Source organism: Pygoscelis adeliae, unplaced genomic scaffold, assembly GCF_000699105.1.
Source record: "Pygoscelis adeliae isolate BGI_AS28 unplaced genomic scaffold, ASM69910v1 Scaffold38, whole genome shotgun sequence".
Lineage (NCBI taxonomy): Eukaryota > Metazoa > Chordata > Aves > Sphenisciformes > Spheniscidae > Pygoscelis > Pygoscelis adeliae.
In genome coordinates this window covers 7,728,733-7,744,420 of record NW_008825614.1, presented here as the reverse complement: position 1 = coordinate 7,744,420, position 15,688 = coordinate 7,728,733, and the positions used below count along the sequence as shown (strand labels likewise).

The following is a 15,688-nucleotide window of genomic DNA, read 5'->3' as shown; positions in this document are numbered from 1 at the left end:
TTTGGAGCATGGTCTCTAGTGTTTGGGTCTAGTCTTTCCTATTTATGCAGACTTTCTGCACTTGTGTGCATCTTTATAAGGACATTGATGTTCTTCTCTTGCTGTATGGTATGCAAAGTGTGAGAACTGAATGAAGAGCTTATAGGGCTGACAAGATGAGAAAGAAGAATACCGTCGAATGGATTATAGTTTATTCATAAACTTGCAAGTACTCAATGCAAGTATGAATGTTCACACACATACTAAGAAATATATTTGCAACAGCAGGGATAAGCAGAGCATGGCCAGTTTGGTTACCATAGATAAATACATCTTTGCTTATAGGCTGAGCTGTGGTAACTGATTGTGTTTATGATCCAGATCTTTGGGGTAATTTAAACCAATGATGGTGCTTGAAGCGAACTCAGAGTATGCACCCAGCCTGTTACTGCTGGTGTTTCATTAAGCTGTGGAGAAGCTGTTGCTTGCAAATGACTTTTGGTGCTGTGAGAGGTAGGGAGCTCACAGTGCTGTTGGGTGATGAGTTTCTCCTCTGAAGAAAACTCGATGACAACACTGAGCCATAATTTTCTTCTGTGTGCTCTCAGCACTCTCGGTATCACTTGAGAACCATCACAAGAACATGCCTGGAGCTGCAATACTTAATATAACCTATTGTAATTTAGCCACAAAACCCCCCAACCAAACACCAAACCTTTTCCCTTCTCTGCTGCTTTAAATTTCTAAAGGCTGATGGGAAACAGCTTGGTCAGGAGCATACTTCTGTCCACTGACTCTCCTGGCACCTGAGTTAGGTGGCAAAAATTACATCAGGAATAAACCTGAGCTGAGAAACAAAATGTAGTCTGCTGTTGATAGTAAAGGGGTTTCATTGCTGTATGGGCACACTGGAGTGGAAGTGGAGGAAAAAACGGAAAGATATCAGCAAGGACCTGGCAGAGAATAAGTCAAGAATGTATTTAAAATTTTAAAAAGCTATAAATAACTAACAGAAGCCACTCATTTAGCTTGGTGACCAAACAGCTCCTGTTGCCATGGGGGCTCAGTGCTGCCAGTGTGCATGTTCTTGCATCTTTCTGATGGGTAGGCTGTGTATGTAAGCGTACATAAAGGATCATGCTCTGCAAGTGGAGAGATTTAAAGGTGCACACTTGACTTTTAAAAAAAAAACTTGGTGCCCAGCCCTGATTTTTTTAAAGATCTTGTAGATACTTATCTACATTGTAAGACACCTATACACATTTACAAAACTGATCTTAGTGACTTTTCGTGGTCATGTATGTGGAAAAAGAAGAACATGAATTTTGGTGTTCTGAAGTACAGGCAGGTGTGCTCACAGGAGGATCATGAAAAATGTTTTGGTTCAGTCAAAGAGTTGGGCAAAAGCTTAGGCAATTATTTATTGCTTGAATTTTGAGTGCAGGAATTGATGAGATAAGAGAGATTTGTATATTTGCGTTGCAGTTATTGAGAAACGACCATACTAAGACTGGCAAATGGCCGCCAGCCAACTAGACTAAAATATTTTTTGCCTGGATTAGTGTAACACAAAATGACCGGTGCTTATGTTTGGAAGCACCACTTGCTGTGAATTAAAGAACAGGCAAAAAAATCCATGTCATCATCCCCATCCTTCCCTTTCACTGGTGACAAAAATAATTCATAAAACGGAAGAAGCAATGACATAAACCAGTACATGGTGAATTCATATCTAGACATTAACTAGGAAAGCAAATCATTGCCACTTCTAAACTGTGTATATTTTTATATGTCAGAATGATAATATTATTGTATAATAATACATAATACAACAATGATAATATATTGCATTGTCTGGTGACCTGAAAGCTTTTTATATTGCCAATGAGTTAATGCCTATGAAATAAAGCTCAGTAAATATTTACTGTGGGGTATGTCTGGGAAAGGTCATGTTGACTCATTTAAGGTCATGCTGTTTTTAAAATCATCCTTTTCAGAAGAGAAAATAAAGGATTAGCATCCTGAGTTAAAATGAGGTAACAGTGTTCTAAAATTATATATTTTTGTTTTACAGTCAACTCTACTTTAGGGAACAGACTTCCCATTGACAATTTCCACACACCGTTTTCTCAGCTGACTTTCATTTCTCAGTGTATTAAGACTTCTCTTGCCTGGCTAGCCATTGTCGTGCCTGGGGAAAAGCTCTGTCAGGTATTAAAAGAGAAATGTATAAAAGAAAGCTAATGGCTAAAGTGTAATTCTATAAATTCTGCATTCTAAGGGTTTGTAACTGCCAAACCAGCTAGAAATTTAACCTGTATGCTCTCCATACTATCACTGCCAAGCTACCTCAGCCTAAGATACTAGGCTGATGAATGTATTAAGGTTTGTCTGCATCCCTGTTGGCCACTGAATAACTGCCAAGTGTAAAAACCATGTGACAGCAGCAAGGAATAATAATTTGTATGAAGAGAATACCAAACCTGCGGAACAGGGTTCTCAGCATCACCTAATGAACGAAGACTTTTATTACCCTTTGAATGACTTTTTAGCAACCTCACTTCATAAAAGACACAAAACAAATTAGAAGGAAGTTTCCGAGGTTTATTGCTCTTTGGCAACTCAGGAAGAGAGACCTTGATCTCCTGATTGATTCTTCTACACAGGGCCAGCCTTTGTCACATAGGCAGAGGATTTATGAACATGCTTACATCTTTTGCTGAGTAGGACCTTTTGTATGCTTAAAGTTATAGCCCTTGCTCAGTCATGGCCATCATGTACTTTTATAGAGCTGAAAAAGAGACTAGCTAAACAAAATTTAAACCTTATAGTATCAACTTAGACAAAAAAGATTAGGAGCCATAATACATAAAAATGGCAGTACAAATCTGAGTTGCAGCTGCCTTCATACCATACACAGCTGACGTTTCTGGTCTCATCTGACTATTGATGTTTAAAAGGAAGGTGCACAGAGAGAGAAAGGCATCTGCAGAAGGCAGTTTGTTTAATATTAAGTGGGTAAAACAAATTCTTCAGATCCGTCTCTCCGTACAGAGTACAGAGGGAGCCTAGATGATGAGATTTGACCGTATGCCCAATTTTTAGTTTGATAAAACAAAGCCAGATGAATCTCACACCAATTGCCGAAGTCTCGGCATAAAAGTTCTGACCAACATGTCATTAAGGCCTCCTCACTTTGAAGGTAATGGGAAATTCAGTATTTTAGTTATACACACAGAGGTGTGCAGAATATTTAAGCAAGTTCTTGTGATAGCACATAAGTGGAACTCAATGAAGGTTAAATGTGGTGGCCCTGTATCAGAGTAGAAGTAGAAGGAATTATTATTTTCCTGATCTGGTAAACACAGTTGTAGAATATTCTGCTTTCTGAGTTGAAGCCATTAAACTGGTAGGAGAGGACATTGTAGCAGAACTACATCTTTCACGAAAGCCATATAACACTCAGTAACCTGGACTGTCATCCCTCTGATAGGTAACAGCAGTCATTCCCCCCGGCTGGTCGCTTCCTCTGGGCAGTTGGGGTGGCACGTGTTACATCTGAAAGGACTTTACCCCTGCAGCTGAGGATCCTGACTCCATTTCCTAAGCTCTTTGTATTTGCCCCTCTCATTCACTTCCTTCAAGTCAACCTGCAGCAGCTGTACTAAAAACTAAATGCTTGATACACTATGAACAAATAAATCCTGCTGGAGTTAGCCCTGCAGGGGAAGGTGGCAGTGACAAGCTATGAGTTTTTGTGGCATTAGAGAGTTTGATAGTGTTCATGACTACTGAGCAGCACGTTGCCAGCAGTAGTGTGATGGAGAACTCTTCTGTGGGTAGGAATTTATCAAATCAGTACAAATGGCTGAGCTGACCCTAAAGCCACACTAGAAATGAATTGAAAATCAGGCTGTAACAACAACTGAGATGTTCTGTGTGAATTTGCAATTAACCCTGTGCTGTACAGAGAATTACAGAGCTCGTCTCTTGTAATCAGGGAGATGGCACTTGCCTCTCTTTCAGCACAGGTTAGGAAAGAGCAAAAAAACCCCAAACCACCAAGCAAAACAACCAACCCCACAAAAACCTGCACAGCAAATACTTTAACAAGGGAAGAAAACATTCAGCCACAGGCACTATGTACAAATAACATGAGAAAATCTCAGCAGGTTATTTGGTCAGCTCTTGCCAATTTAGAGAACACGTGAGCACAACAGGGTAATCAAAGGGCAGAATATCAGGTTCCACTTGGATCTGAAAACAAAATAAACCTGCGCTTGAACCTGACTAGGCAATCTTTCAGGGGATAGCCGTAGCCACACTATGGTTATGGCTTTGGGCAGAAAGGTAGTAAGTAATTTAGAGCACGGAACAGGAAGACTGGTGATCTGGATTTAGACTTTTTTTTCCTGACCATGCCGTGGCTCCTGTGACCTTTGAAGAAAGGGTGGTGGGTGTTTGGGGCTTTTTTTCTGAGGAGGATGAGGGGCAGAGAGTGTTAGAAAAATGAGTGGCAATAAGGCAGACCAAGTACTAGTTTAAGGTGAACTCCAGACCAAACTGAAGTCAGCAGTTTAGATGGGGGCAAAACGTACCCCACATCTGCTTCTGAATTCTTCATGTCAGAAAAACTGATTTGAAACAGAAATATTTTTTTTTCCTGTTAATGGCTCCTTATTTCAAATTTCCAAACCTCTCTAGTAGTCTCAGAACATATTTGAAAAAATAGAGTTTTTGAAAATACTTAGGAGCACTTTGATGCCTAATTCCCATTAAAATCACTTGGAGTTATGGAACAAGGAGTTAGGCTCCTGGAATAGCCCCTATCTGTAAGTTTATTCATTGGTGTCTAGTCTGTTCTCTCATTATAGATTAACACGGGGGGAACAGAAAGTCTTGTTCTCTTCCACCATTTCCCACTAAGTTGCTGTGTGATTTCAAATGAATTGGATAACCACCTTGGTCTCCAGTTTCTCAGATAAACGAAAACTCTAACTTCCTCCCAGCTGTGCTCTTTGTAGATAATGCAAATAACAAAGCATTGCATTCTGTCTTTAAGAACTAGTTCACTTGTGCACATACGAAGCGTATATATACACCCTATCAATTAAGAATGAAGGCATTTTCACTTTCGTAGTACCCATAAGGCTTAGTCTCTATCCCTCTGTCATACTCTCTCACAGAGCGTGTAAGACAAAGTTCAGCTGACACCAGTCCAGTCCAGTTCCTCTCAGCTGCACAGCCGTAATGGAGCACACCATGGTCAGAGTTTTCTCATGGTGCAACATCAGTCTTCACGTGCTGTTGAACATCAGGAATTTTCTGTGTGACTTTCTAATGTCACCTTTCAGCATCAGTAGCTGTTCAGAAGCTGTTTCAGCATCAGAAGCTTATATTACAGACTTCTGTCATTTGCACAGGTAAATCCAAAATTTTGGAGCTGAAGCACTAAACAGCATGAATGAATTTGTCCTTCATCATCCAGAAAACACGTCTCCTCCAGTATTGCCTCTCATCTCCCATAGGGCACTTTGAAATGTAAGATACCTCAAAGATCGTTTGACACCGTGGAAAGAGAGATGTCTTTCTAATAATCCAAGTTCTTCAAAATCCACATTAATTTCTCACTCTGCCTTCTCCTTCAGCATTTTCCTGGGGTGATCTGTTCCATCTTCTTTCCTCTATAATGGAGAAGGAACTGAAGTATAGTTGGATGTGTTTTGACCTGTGGTCGCTGTGCTGTGAAAGCACTTACTCTCAATTGACGGAGAATATGTACATTCTTAGGATAATGTGTATGTGGAGCATACTGTTTAATTAATTCCTTTTCCTAGAAAGTAATCTTTCTTTTCCTTTTCCCCTAACTTCTTTTTGGAGTTTAACAGAGGAGCCACCTAACAGGAACTGGTCTTCCCACCTGACCTATGTACAACTCCGATCATATTACATTTGTTCAGGTAGAAATTTGTTTTAACTGTTCTCCCAAAGACAGAGAACAAGTATTGATTGGCGAAGATCACTACAAGGGCCAGTTTGACAGAGTTAAGAGAATTAATGACGCAATGTAATATGTTTCCTGTGCTGGTTTTTGTTTTCTGTTATTCACATACAGGCTCAAGAGGGAAGACGCATTTTAATTAAAGCACATGGTTCATCTGGCATGTGTATGTGTTTGGGTACATCCACAAGGGATGGCTAAACTTTAATTGCAGAGGCTCCGGAAAGGTCTGAGTGGATAGATGCAAGTGTTAGCAGCTGGGGAAGGGGACCAAATTCATATTTTCCTTCAGAAGAATTATTCTTTTTGAAATAATTTTAGTACTAGAGAGAAGCTAAAAATCTAGAGTAGAGAGAAGGCAAACTATATCTGCCCGAGAGTAAATTCCTGTCGTATTTGGGTTATATATGTGCGGTTAGGATCCATAATAGGGAGAAATGCAATCCGTGAAGTTCTAACCTAGTTTTAAACTTTGTCAACATAAAGGTCTCTGGATCATTGTACTTGGGTTTTTCCCTCTCCAGTTTGCACTAGAAAGATGGGATAGAAGTATATATTTAGCAATAATTTATTAAATATTGGATATGCTAACAAGGCAATACATAAAAGATATTAGCCTTACTGAATGCAAACATTTCTTTTTCACATATTTAGCATTCTGGCATTTACTTAATGCTAACATAATAGCAGTTGATAGTTTCAAGAAAGATTTCCTTCCAGTGGCTCTAAAGTAGATTATTAACTTTAGCATCGTAGCAAAACGTGATGGACTGTACATACTGTATTGATGTTTGCTTAAAAAATGCCCTTATATTCTTAATTGGTGTGCAGAGAGGGAAAAAATACCTGTCCCTTTAAAACTGTCTCCCAGAGCAAAGAAATGCTGAAGCTCATTTATAAAACATGACTAGCAGATTGCTATTACAGGCTTTTTAAGACTGAGAATAGCAACAGTGCTGAGGACACTATTCATAAAGCAGAATGCCAGAAATGGTGTGTTAACCTGAATCAAACATCATAAATTATTGAGAACTGCTGCTTTTGCTATCTTTTCACTTCTTAAAATATTCCTTTTTGTATGGAAAATCTTGAAGATTAGGGTTTCCATTTCTCCCATGGAGTATTTCTTCTGAAGAGTATTTATTAAGGGAGGTTCTCTGCACGACCTGTGGAGAAGTGTAGATAAAAACAAAAGCCCCAGGAATAAATATCTTTATTTTCAAGCAATCTTTACATTTTTGTTACAAATCTTTAACATTTTTGTTCACACTCTTGAAGACCATTTCAAACAATCCTTTCCTCTCGCAGTCAACACTCATCAAGTCTGTGCCTGCTCCAGAATTCACTGGAACATGTGGAAAGCTCAGGACATACTTTCTTCCGTAAATTCTATAAGGATGACTTTGCCTTTTTTGTTAAAACTATAGGATCTAATAACGATAGCTAACAATTCCAAAGAAGCCTCGGTGTGGGGCAGTTTCCACCTAGTTCTTATCGATGCTCAGAGAGGATCTTTCTCAGGTCATGGCTATGAGAACTGCTTTTTCTGAAACTGCTTGTATCTTTTTGTGAAACCGTATCAGTTTCAGTCATATGAAATGTTTTTTATTGAGAGCCTTTGAAACAAGAGTAAAGAGCCTGGATGTGGGACATAAACAGTGTAAGGTTTGATGTTGCAACATTTAGCAGAAAATACTCTGTGAAGAGTATGAGCAGGGACCTGTGAAAATAAGACAGGTATGGTATTGGGCTGAGCCAGATGATGCAGTAATGATGGAAGCAAGGTGGAAACCTGAAGGGTCATGTAAAGAGTTTTAGGGACCTCTCTTTTTTCTAGCTATAAAGGATTGGAAGATGGCTGGGATCATCCCAAAATTGTGAAGTCTCTAGCCTGCACAGAGAAAGAGAGAGAGAATTTTATAAAACAGAGTAAATTACTGAAACAGTTTAAAAAGGCCAGAATTTGACTCTGTTCCCTGCACAATGACTCACATGAAACAATAAATTTCCAACAAGTGCATAGTAGATTTATTGGAGATAAGATTCCAATTTCTGAATAACATGAATGTTTACCATTTTTATTGTAATTGTTCTTCAGTATCATTTGTCACCATCAGAGGAAAAACATACATTAGGAAGCTGGTGCAAAAATACTGTGATGTGACTTTTATGCATGTTTTGCAATACTATTTCTTTTATGAAATTTCTTATGTGCTTTCTGTGGAGGTAGCACTGCAAGACTATAGCAGAGGCCAAGATCCTGAAATCTGGATCCCAGTCCTATCTTTGTTATAAGGCTTGGACTCACTGCACCCGGTGACAGAGGACTGCAGGAATTTTACCGAGCTGGGAGCACAGACCCTTTGGCTGTTCAGTGCATTTTCAAAAGTAATTCAGATCTCAGATTAATCCACAGGTACTCTGTCTGAAAAGGTCATCCTGGCTCTCAGTCATTACATTTAAGTCCCTAAAATTAAATAAGATGAATCTTGGTGAGAATGAGTCATCGTGTGATTTAGAATGAAATTAGCATTATTGGCCACTGGAACAAAATATATCTGAGTATAGTAGAATCACTCACAAAAATAGCCAGTATTTCATCCAAGACGTCTGGATATAGTGTTCAGTACTGTCTTGTAATACTTACATTGATGTTATTCTTGACCACCATTATGCAGTAGGTGATCATAAAGGTACTTTTGCCCTAAGAAATAGTTCCTCATAGCTTTAAAATTTACTCCTGCTTTGGGATTTTAGATGCCCACTTCGAAAACTCTGTGATACTTCAGGATTTACTCTATAAGAGCTGACAGAAGTCAGATTTGTTCAGGGTCTTAGTTCCACTTGTCTAACATTAGACAATGTGATGCAGTTACCAGTACTTTAATTTTACAGAGCTGATGAGCATCCACAGCTCCTCTTAAAGTCAGCACAACATGTAACTATGTGCACTTTTGATAATTGGGCCCTGGCTCAATGTGTTTCAGAGTGAGACATTCAAAAGCTAAAGTACATACAATTAGTAGCTGGTTTGCAACTTTGATCTCTTCCTCATGTGTAAAACTCATACTGTTTTAAAGGAATAAACTGAGGATATAGAATTCTGAAAAAAGAACTCTGAGCTCTGCTGCACACCATTTATTTCCCTATTACTCTTTGAATATTGTTTATTTGACATGTTGTATATCTCCTTGCCTCCCCCTCCTTTTTATTTTAATTGGGACCTGGTTATTGGCTGGAAATTCCACTAGCATGACTCATCCAGGCGCTGGAAATGACTTGTGAACAGGCATCACATTGTGGGATTTACTTCCCCCCTCCCCCCTTTTTTTTTCCTAAGTGCTTTAGTGTGGCACGAGCTTGTAATAATAAACTAGGAAGGAAGTTGGAGCTAATCATTTGGTTCTGAATGCACAAGCCTTGCCAAATTTCCCCACAGGCATGAAACAGCCGCTCAAGCTGTGACACCAGCAAATTAAATCCTGGAGGTAGCTGACCAGAAGTAATGAAATGTGTATTTACCATACTGATGCTGTCAGTCCTAAGACACACTGGCTTTACACTCTAGTTAAGTGGGGCATGTTTGTCACTTCCAGCGGTGCTTAGAAAAAATACTCAGGTTTGTCCCTAGCCTTCTTCCCAAAATCACAAGCCCGGTCCTGGCTGGTAACCCTCAATCTCATACAACATGAAGAACAGGGTGCCCAGAATGGTCTGTTCTTTTAAAACACTGCCAAAGTGAAATCCATATCCCAAAGGAGATAAGTGATCTCATCTTACGGCATGTTAATTGCTGAGCCTTTTTATTCATCCCTTATCTGCCACTTCATTCTAGAAACCAAACCTTAGAGCTGAAATGAAAGGATAAAAATTATTTCAGGAGCCAATGGATAATAAACAACAGATGACTCCCACAAACCATGTGTCCTGTGCATGCAGCAGTTTAAAAGCTGCATGCACAGGATGCACACACAGGTGTGTGGGAGAGGGCCACATAATCACTGAAAAGAATAGGTACCACTCAAGGGAGGGATATATGCAGGTGGGCGCTGGCGTGGGATGGATAAGCCACACTGCTACTGAAGAGATGTCACTCAAAAAATGTCTGTGCATCATGGCAGCAGAGGTTCAAAAGCATCTGGATGCAGGCACACAAAGGAGGGAGGCTATCATTTCCCAATCCCCACATGCTTAGGCGATAAAGGACTCAAAAAAAGTTATTTTCCCCAGTCAGGTGTTGTCATAGGTAACAATAGCATATATCTGTGAGGTTTCTGTGTATTTAGCTAGCAGAGGCATGTTATGCTAATTGTGTGAGAGCTATCGAAGAAGGTTAGTAGATCATTCACCGAATGGTACTTGCTGTGAATTCAAGAAAACATTGCGAGGGAAAAAATAAAAGTACAGTCTTCAACATGGTTAATACAATACCTATGGAAGCATCAAAGAATAAAATCACACCCCATATGAGCAGTCTGAAAGCATCTAATTATATCCTAGGGATGTCTATAACTCTGCAATTATATGCTTAATTTCCAGCTGTACTTGATTAACATCACAAATTATTTATAATACCACCAAACACATGGAACTTGCTTTGAAGTGTTTGTTGGCACGTATAAATTTGCTGGTCTCTTTTGTCTGTCTCTTCCCAGCAAGGTAGGCACGTTGAGTTAGCACCACGCAATTCAGCGGCAAAGCCGAGGGAAGGCTAGAGTAATTTTAGAGATAACACTGTTCTCTTTCCTCTACTGAAGCATTCAAACGCAAGTCTGTGGAAGGTCAAAACCCACTGACTTCTGTGGGATTATACACGCACTTCAAGCTTAATATGTAGAAATAACCTTGCTGAATCAGGTCTGTCTTTCCTCGTTTGGCCTTGGAAGACAACCGTGCTTTCTGTGATACAATGGCGCACATGCTTCTGGAAAGCCAGTCTGTGGGTGCCTTCTTTCTTCTGTCTTCCCACGTCAGGAGAGCTGAAATAGGAATCACTCCACATTTTCTTAGTGCGGGGAGAATGGGGAGGAAGAAGGATAAGAGAATCTCTACTTGTTTTTGAGCAGATGTAAACATAATCCCCTGTTAAAGGTTTGAATCTGTGTGGATCGAAATGCTGGATCAGGATTTAAGGCAAAATACAAACACTTGAAATGTGGTATTTTGATCTACTGAAGGGTAAGCCTGTTGAATTCAGCTGAGGCTAAGGAAAACACATGGAAGCTTTTGCATAATTGTAGTCTTACATTGTAAACCTTTTTGAGCAATCGCTCTGCCATCTGTGAAAAATTACCCAGAATGCCACACCAAAATATTCATCCATTGATAACATTGGCTTATATCATTTTTAGCAACTTAAAAGTCATTTTTTAAATGGCTAATCAAAGCAAACCTCAAATCAGCAGCTGAAGTTGCATTGCCTCTATTTTTAATCTCAGGCTTGAAGCTGTCTAGACTGGTTATCCTATTTGGGCTGGACTTATTATACACTTGATACCTTGTTCTCATGTTGGGCCAGATGAGTGGGTTTGCTTACATCCTTTCTTCTCAAGCCTATAGTTTTGCCTATAGGGTGATATGACCTTAGGTACACTGTGAAATCTCAAAGCCCAGTGATTAAAGCATAAATATATGTAAAGGCAAACTACTGTTATTTAAAATCTTACAGTCCTGGAACCAATACTTTGTTCTTGGGGTTTTTTTTTGTTTTTTTGAATGTCAGGAGTTGGCAACACCATATGTATGAATTCCAAACAGGGAGCCTGGCTCCTGCATCATAAATCAAAAAAAGATTATTCTCATGGAAGAATCCCCACTAAACAAAACTACAAGACAGGAGGTAGCCAAGCTGCTAGAATTACTCTCTGAAGGAGGTGTCTAGCTCTTTGGTACAGGAACAACTTGACTGAATGAGTAAGTTGCAAACTAGCCATGGTTGCCCACCCTGCCTTCCAAATAGAGCTCTCAGCCTGTGAAGTATGAAGGAGAAAAAGGTGCCACAGAGTTAGGAATTGAAAATATCAGGTATTACAGTTTTCACTGGTGGTAGAAAAATTCTAAGCAGCAGCATGGCCTAATAAACAAAAAGGCAACTCTCAATTAAAGCTTGAACTTTTCCTTCTCATTAATTACCATGAATCTGTTTTGAAATTCCTGTAGAGAACAAGTGCTTCTTGCTGACAGCTGGTTTGCAATTAATAAAAAGGAAAGTGTTTTCAGCTGGCAATGACTTAACATGCTCATGATATATGAAAACAAGGTTAAATTGCTTCTTTCTCACTACTACTAATAAAAGAAATATTGAAAATGAAATGGTGTAGCTTAGGAAATGAAAAGTGCCAACCAAAGCCATAGACGTAGCGCTGAGAGCTGCTTATCACCTGGTACTTGCTGGAACGGACATATTTGGAAAAGCTTAGTCAGTGCCAAAAATTATTCTTCGGTTGCAGGCTTTCAGAATATATTGCATTGACGAATATATGATTGTGTTTCTGCAAGATAAAAGAGTCTTGGTATAATCATCTCTTTTTTGGGATTTAAATGACTTACACTTTGTGGCTCTATTGGAAATCCTTTTGCCCCTGATACCCTTTTTAATCTCATCCTCCTTCTGCTCTACTCCACCTTCTGTCAGAAAAGAATGGCGGAGGCTTTGTTCCTTGGGATGTAAAGGAAGGAGTAGCCAGAGCATCAGAAAACAGAAGGCAGGAACCAGCCTCCACTGCAGAGACACCAGCCTGATAATCAGATGCCTGTGGACTTTGTCTGACTGTGAATTGTATTCTGAAAAACTTGCTAGGGTTTGATGTTAACTGTCTTGCAGAATATGAAATGTAATTTTATCGGAAATATAACATGAGTGTCCTATGAATACCAAGGGAAATGGGTAAAAGCGAAATAATAGATTTTACTTCAGCAAAGTCTTTATTCTTGTCTTGTAGAATGCAGAACCTTTCCAGGTTACTGTCCGAGAAGACAATTGTATCATTGTCTCCCTGGAAGCATCTGATGTGGTGAGCTCATCCTCTGTATATGTTGTGAAGATAGCTGGAGAATCCAAGAACTACTTTTTCCAGTTCGAAGAATTCAATAGCACTTTACCTGCCCCTGTGGTTTTTAATGCCAAATACCATGGCCTATATTACATAGTAACTCTGTTGGTAGTGAACTCAAATATGGTTTCCAAGTCAGCAAGATCAATCACTGTGTTAACCAGTAAGTAACACCTTATTCTTTTTTCCTTCTGTTTCTTCTCTTTGTGTGTGTGTTTTTTTCCCCAGAAGTTCTTCTTGTGGAGAAGGTTGGGTGGGGCTTTTTTGTTTTCAGTAGGTCCTCCTTAATGTGTTGGATGAATCCTTGTGTGAGAACAGTAGGGAATATGTGTTGAGAAGGCTTGTGAGTGAAAATACACAAGGTCTGGGCAAGAAGAAAGGGACAGCTGTGGGTTTCCCCTGGGTGACCCTTCCTGAACACTGACTGGAGAGGTTTAACATATTGAAATAAGTGATGGATGAACCTCCTTTACAGATGTTCATCCTAAACCCTTTGAACCAGGAGTTCCAAAAATCTAGTAAAAGGCATAAAAAGCGTTGACTGACATTTCAGCCCTCCTGTTACGTGGTGAGGTATATTCTGTTTTAAATGCTATAAAAATGTTCTTTGATTGCTAATACATTGAATCAGTACTAAACCTGGAAAGCAGGTAGTAGTCACCATGTGTTTCTGCCAGTACAGCTGAAGGTTTTTGTGATGGAGACCATATTTGTAGTAGTCTGTCTCTTACTACTTCCAGGTGCATTGATTCTGGGGGAGAGGTGTGATTTTGTTTGCTCTTTCATTATGCGAAGCACCACAGATTTCTGTGTGATTCCTACTGTATTTCTGGCTCTGCTGTTGCTCCAGAACTGTTTCCATGTGCCAACCTGAAAACAATTTGTAGAATATAAAATGATTTCTTCATCTGAAAGACAGATTCAAGAAAAGACAGACAAAAAATTATTTGGATGGGGCAAAACCAATTTCCAGATTTTTTTTTTTTTTTGCTAAATGGCACCTTAGAATCTACAGGCAGTTTTAGTTGTCTTGCAGATGAGGAATGGTTATGATTTTTTGTACTTATATTATTCTGTCAGTGAGGGATGCCATCCACTGTAATAACATTCAAAGCATGCTACAGTAGCCTCATATGTTACCAAGTGAAGTGCTTGAAACTTAGGAGTAACCAGATTTTGTATCATCCATACATTCTTCAGCCTTCCCTTGTGTGCTCGACTTGTGCCCTGATGAGCATAACCATGAAGGATCCCATGCGAAAAATATCACGGGGTTGGGTAATGCAAGTCTTTCATAAGGCATACGTGCAAGAACATCTATGTGTAGCGGACAATTTAAGGGTTCATAAGCAGCCTGAATTTCCTTTTCTTTGACTGCTTTAACCTTGCAGACAAAGTAATAATTCTAATCTAATTTCCTATTTTATGGTTTGTTTGTTTGTTTTCTGAAAAGAAAATAATGGAAGCATCAGGTGTCATATACAACTGAAAAAATTGCTTCACTATGCATTTCCTGTGGGTTTTGAAAGCTGCACTTGCAGGTGTGCAGCAGGGCTCATTGCTGTTTGATTTCCAGAGCCCACGAGGGTCACTGGTAGCAGGGGAAGGTGTCATCCAAATGGCAGATGGAGCACACGCTCCTGTGCAGGGGATCTCTGAAGGAAGAAGGGAACCAGTGTCGCTCAGCCCATCAAAGCCAGCCTCAGATTTCCCAGGCTCAGGGGGTTTCTACAAGGTGTTCCCGAAAGAGCGTGAGGCTGGCGGCTCCGAGGGGCATAGCCACGTCGCTCTCACTCCTCCAGGGCTTGACGGTGTCCTTCCAACAGAAAGGAGCCCACCCCTTTTCACCACCTGTTTTATGCAGGTGTGCTGGCTCATCTCAGGGTTTCCTGCTGTGGCCTCTGCTGCTCACCCAGACCTTGGAAGGACCAGTGATTTTTGCAGTCGGCCAGTGCTGCTCGAGGAACGTGTATAACAAGAAGGGAACAGCGAATTTCACTGGTTTTGTCTCAACAGAAAGACAGCCCGGTTCATGGAAAAGAAAGGGCATTTTTTCAGGCAGCGCTGAAGGATGCTGTACTGAGCGCTAGAAGTATGCTGTAAATTGTGAGCTTCGCAAGGGGAAGGGCCCAGTTTCCTTCCTAGTATTTTCTGTTAGGCAGACTGATGAGTGCCAGCTCTCATGTAGCAGCCTCAGCTACTAACGTAGCTCATCTTTTCGAGCACAAGGCTACAGGAATGAAAGTAAATTTGGAATGAAAAGACGGTGTAGCAGGCTGGGCTTTTTAAGGTATATTTCAGTACAGTGCTTTTGGGAAGAGATCTTAAAACTCATGTAGTGACCATTGGCTTCTCCTGCAAAACTGCATTAGATGATAATTAGTTTTCGGTTTCTTTTTTTAATTTTTCCTTTTATTGGTATTGTCCGCTGCCTGTTTTACATCATTTTCTGACTGTTAATTAACTTGATTTTTTTGGCGGACAATAATTAGGATAAATTCATACTTTTCTTCATGCCATATGCTCTTTCTGCCTGTTTAACATCCTTAGTTTATTTTAACCCTGCAAAGTCATATAACTATCTAATTTATTCCATCTATATCTTACACATGAAAAAATGGCAGGTTGCAACTAGCTTCCAGGACCAAATTAATTC

General features: G+C 39.8%; 1 protein-coding gene across 1 annotated transcript in view; it reads left to right on the top strand.

Moving 5' to 3' along the window:
* Positions 1 to 12,915: 12,915 nt before the first annotated feature.
* The window catches only part of PTPRO (protein tyrosine phosphatase, receptor type, O), a 66,030-nt gene continuing 63,257 nt past the window's right edge, over positions 12,916 to 15,688 (top strand). The window contains exon 1 of the mRNA XM_009332851.1: positions 12,916 to 13,195. Coding sequence (XP_009331126.1) covers positions 13,156 to 13,195 — 40 coding nt within the window. The 5' untranslated portion in view covers positions 12,916 to 13,155. The remainder of the gene's footprint in view (positions 13,196 to 15,688) is intronic.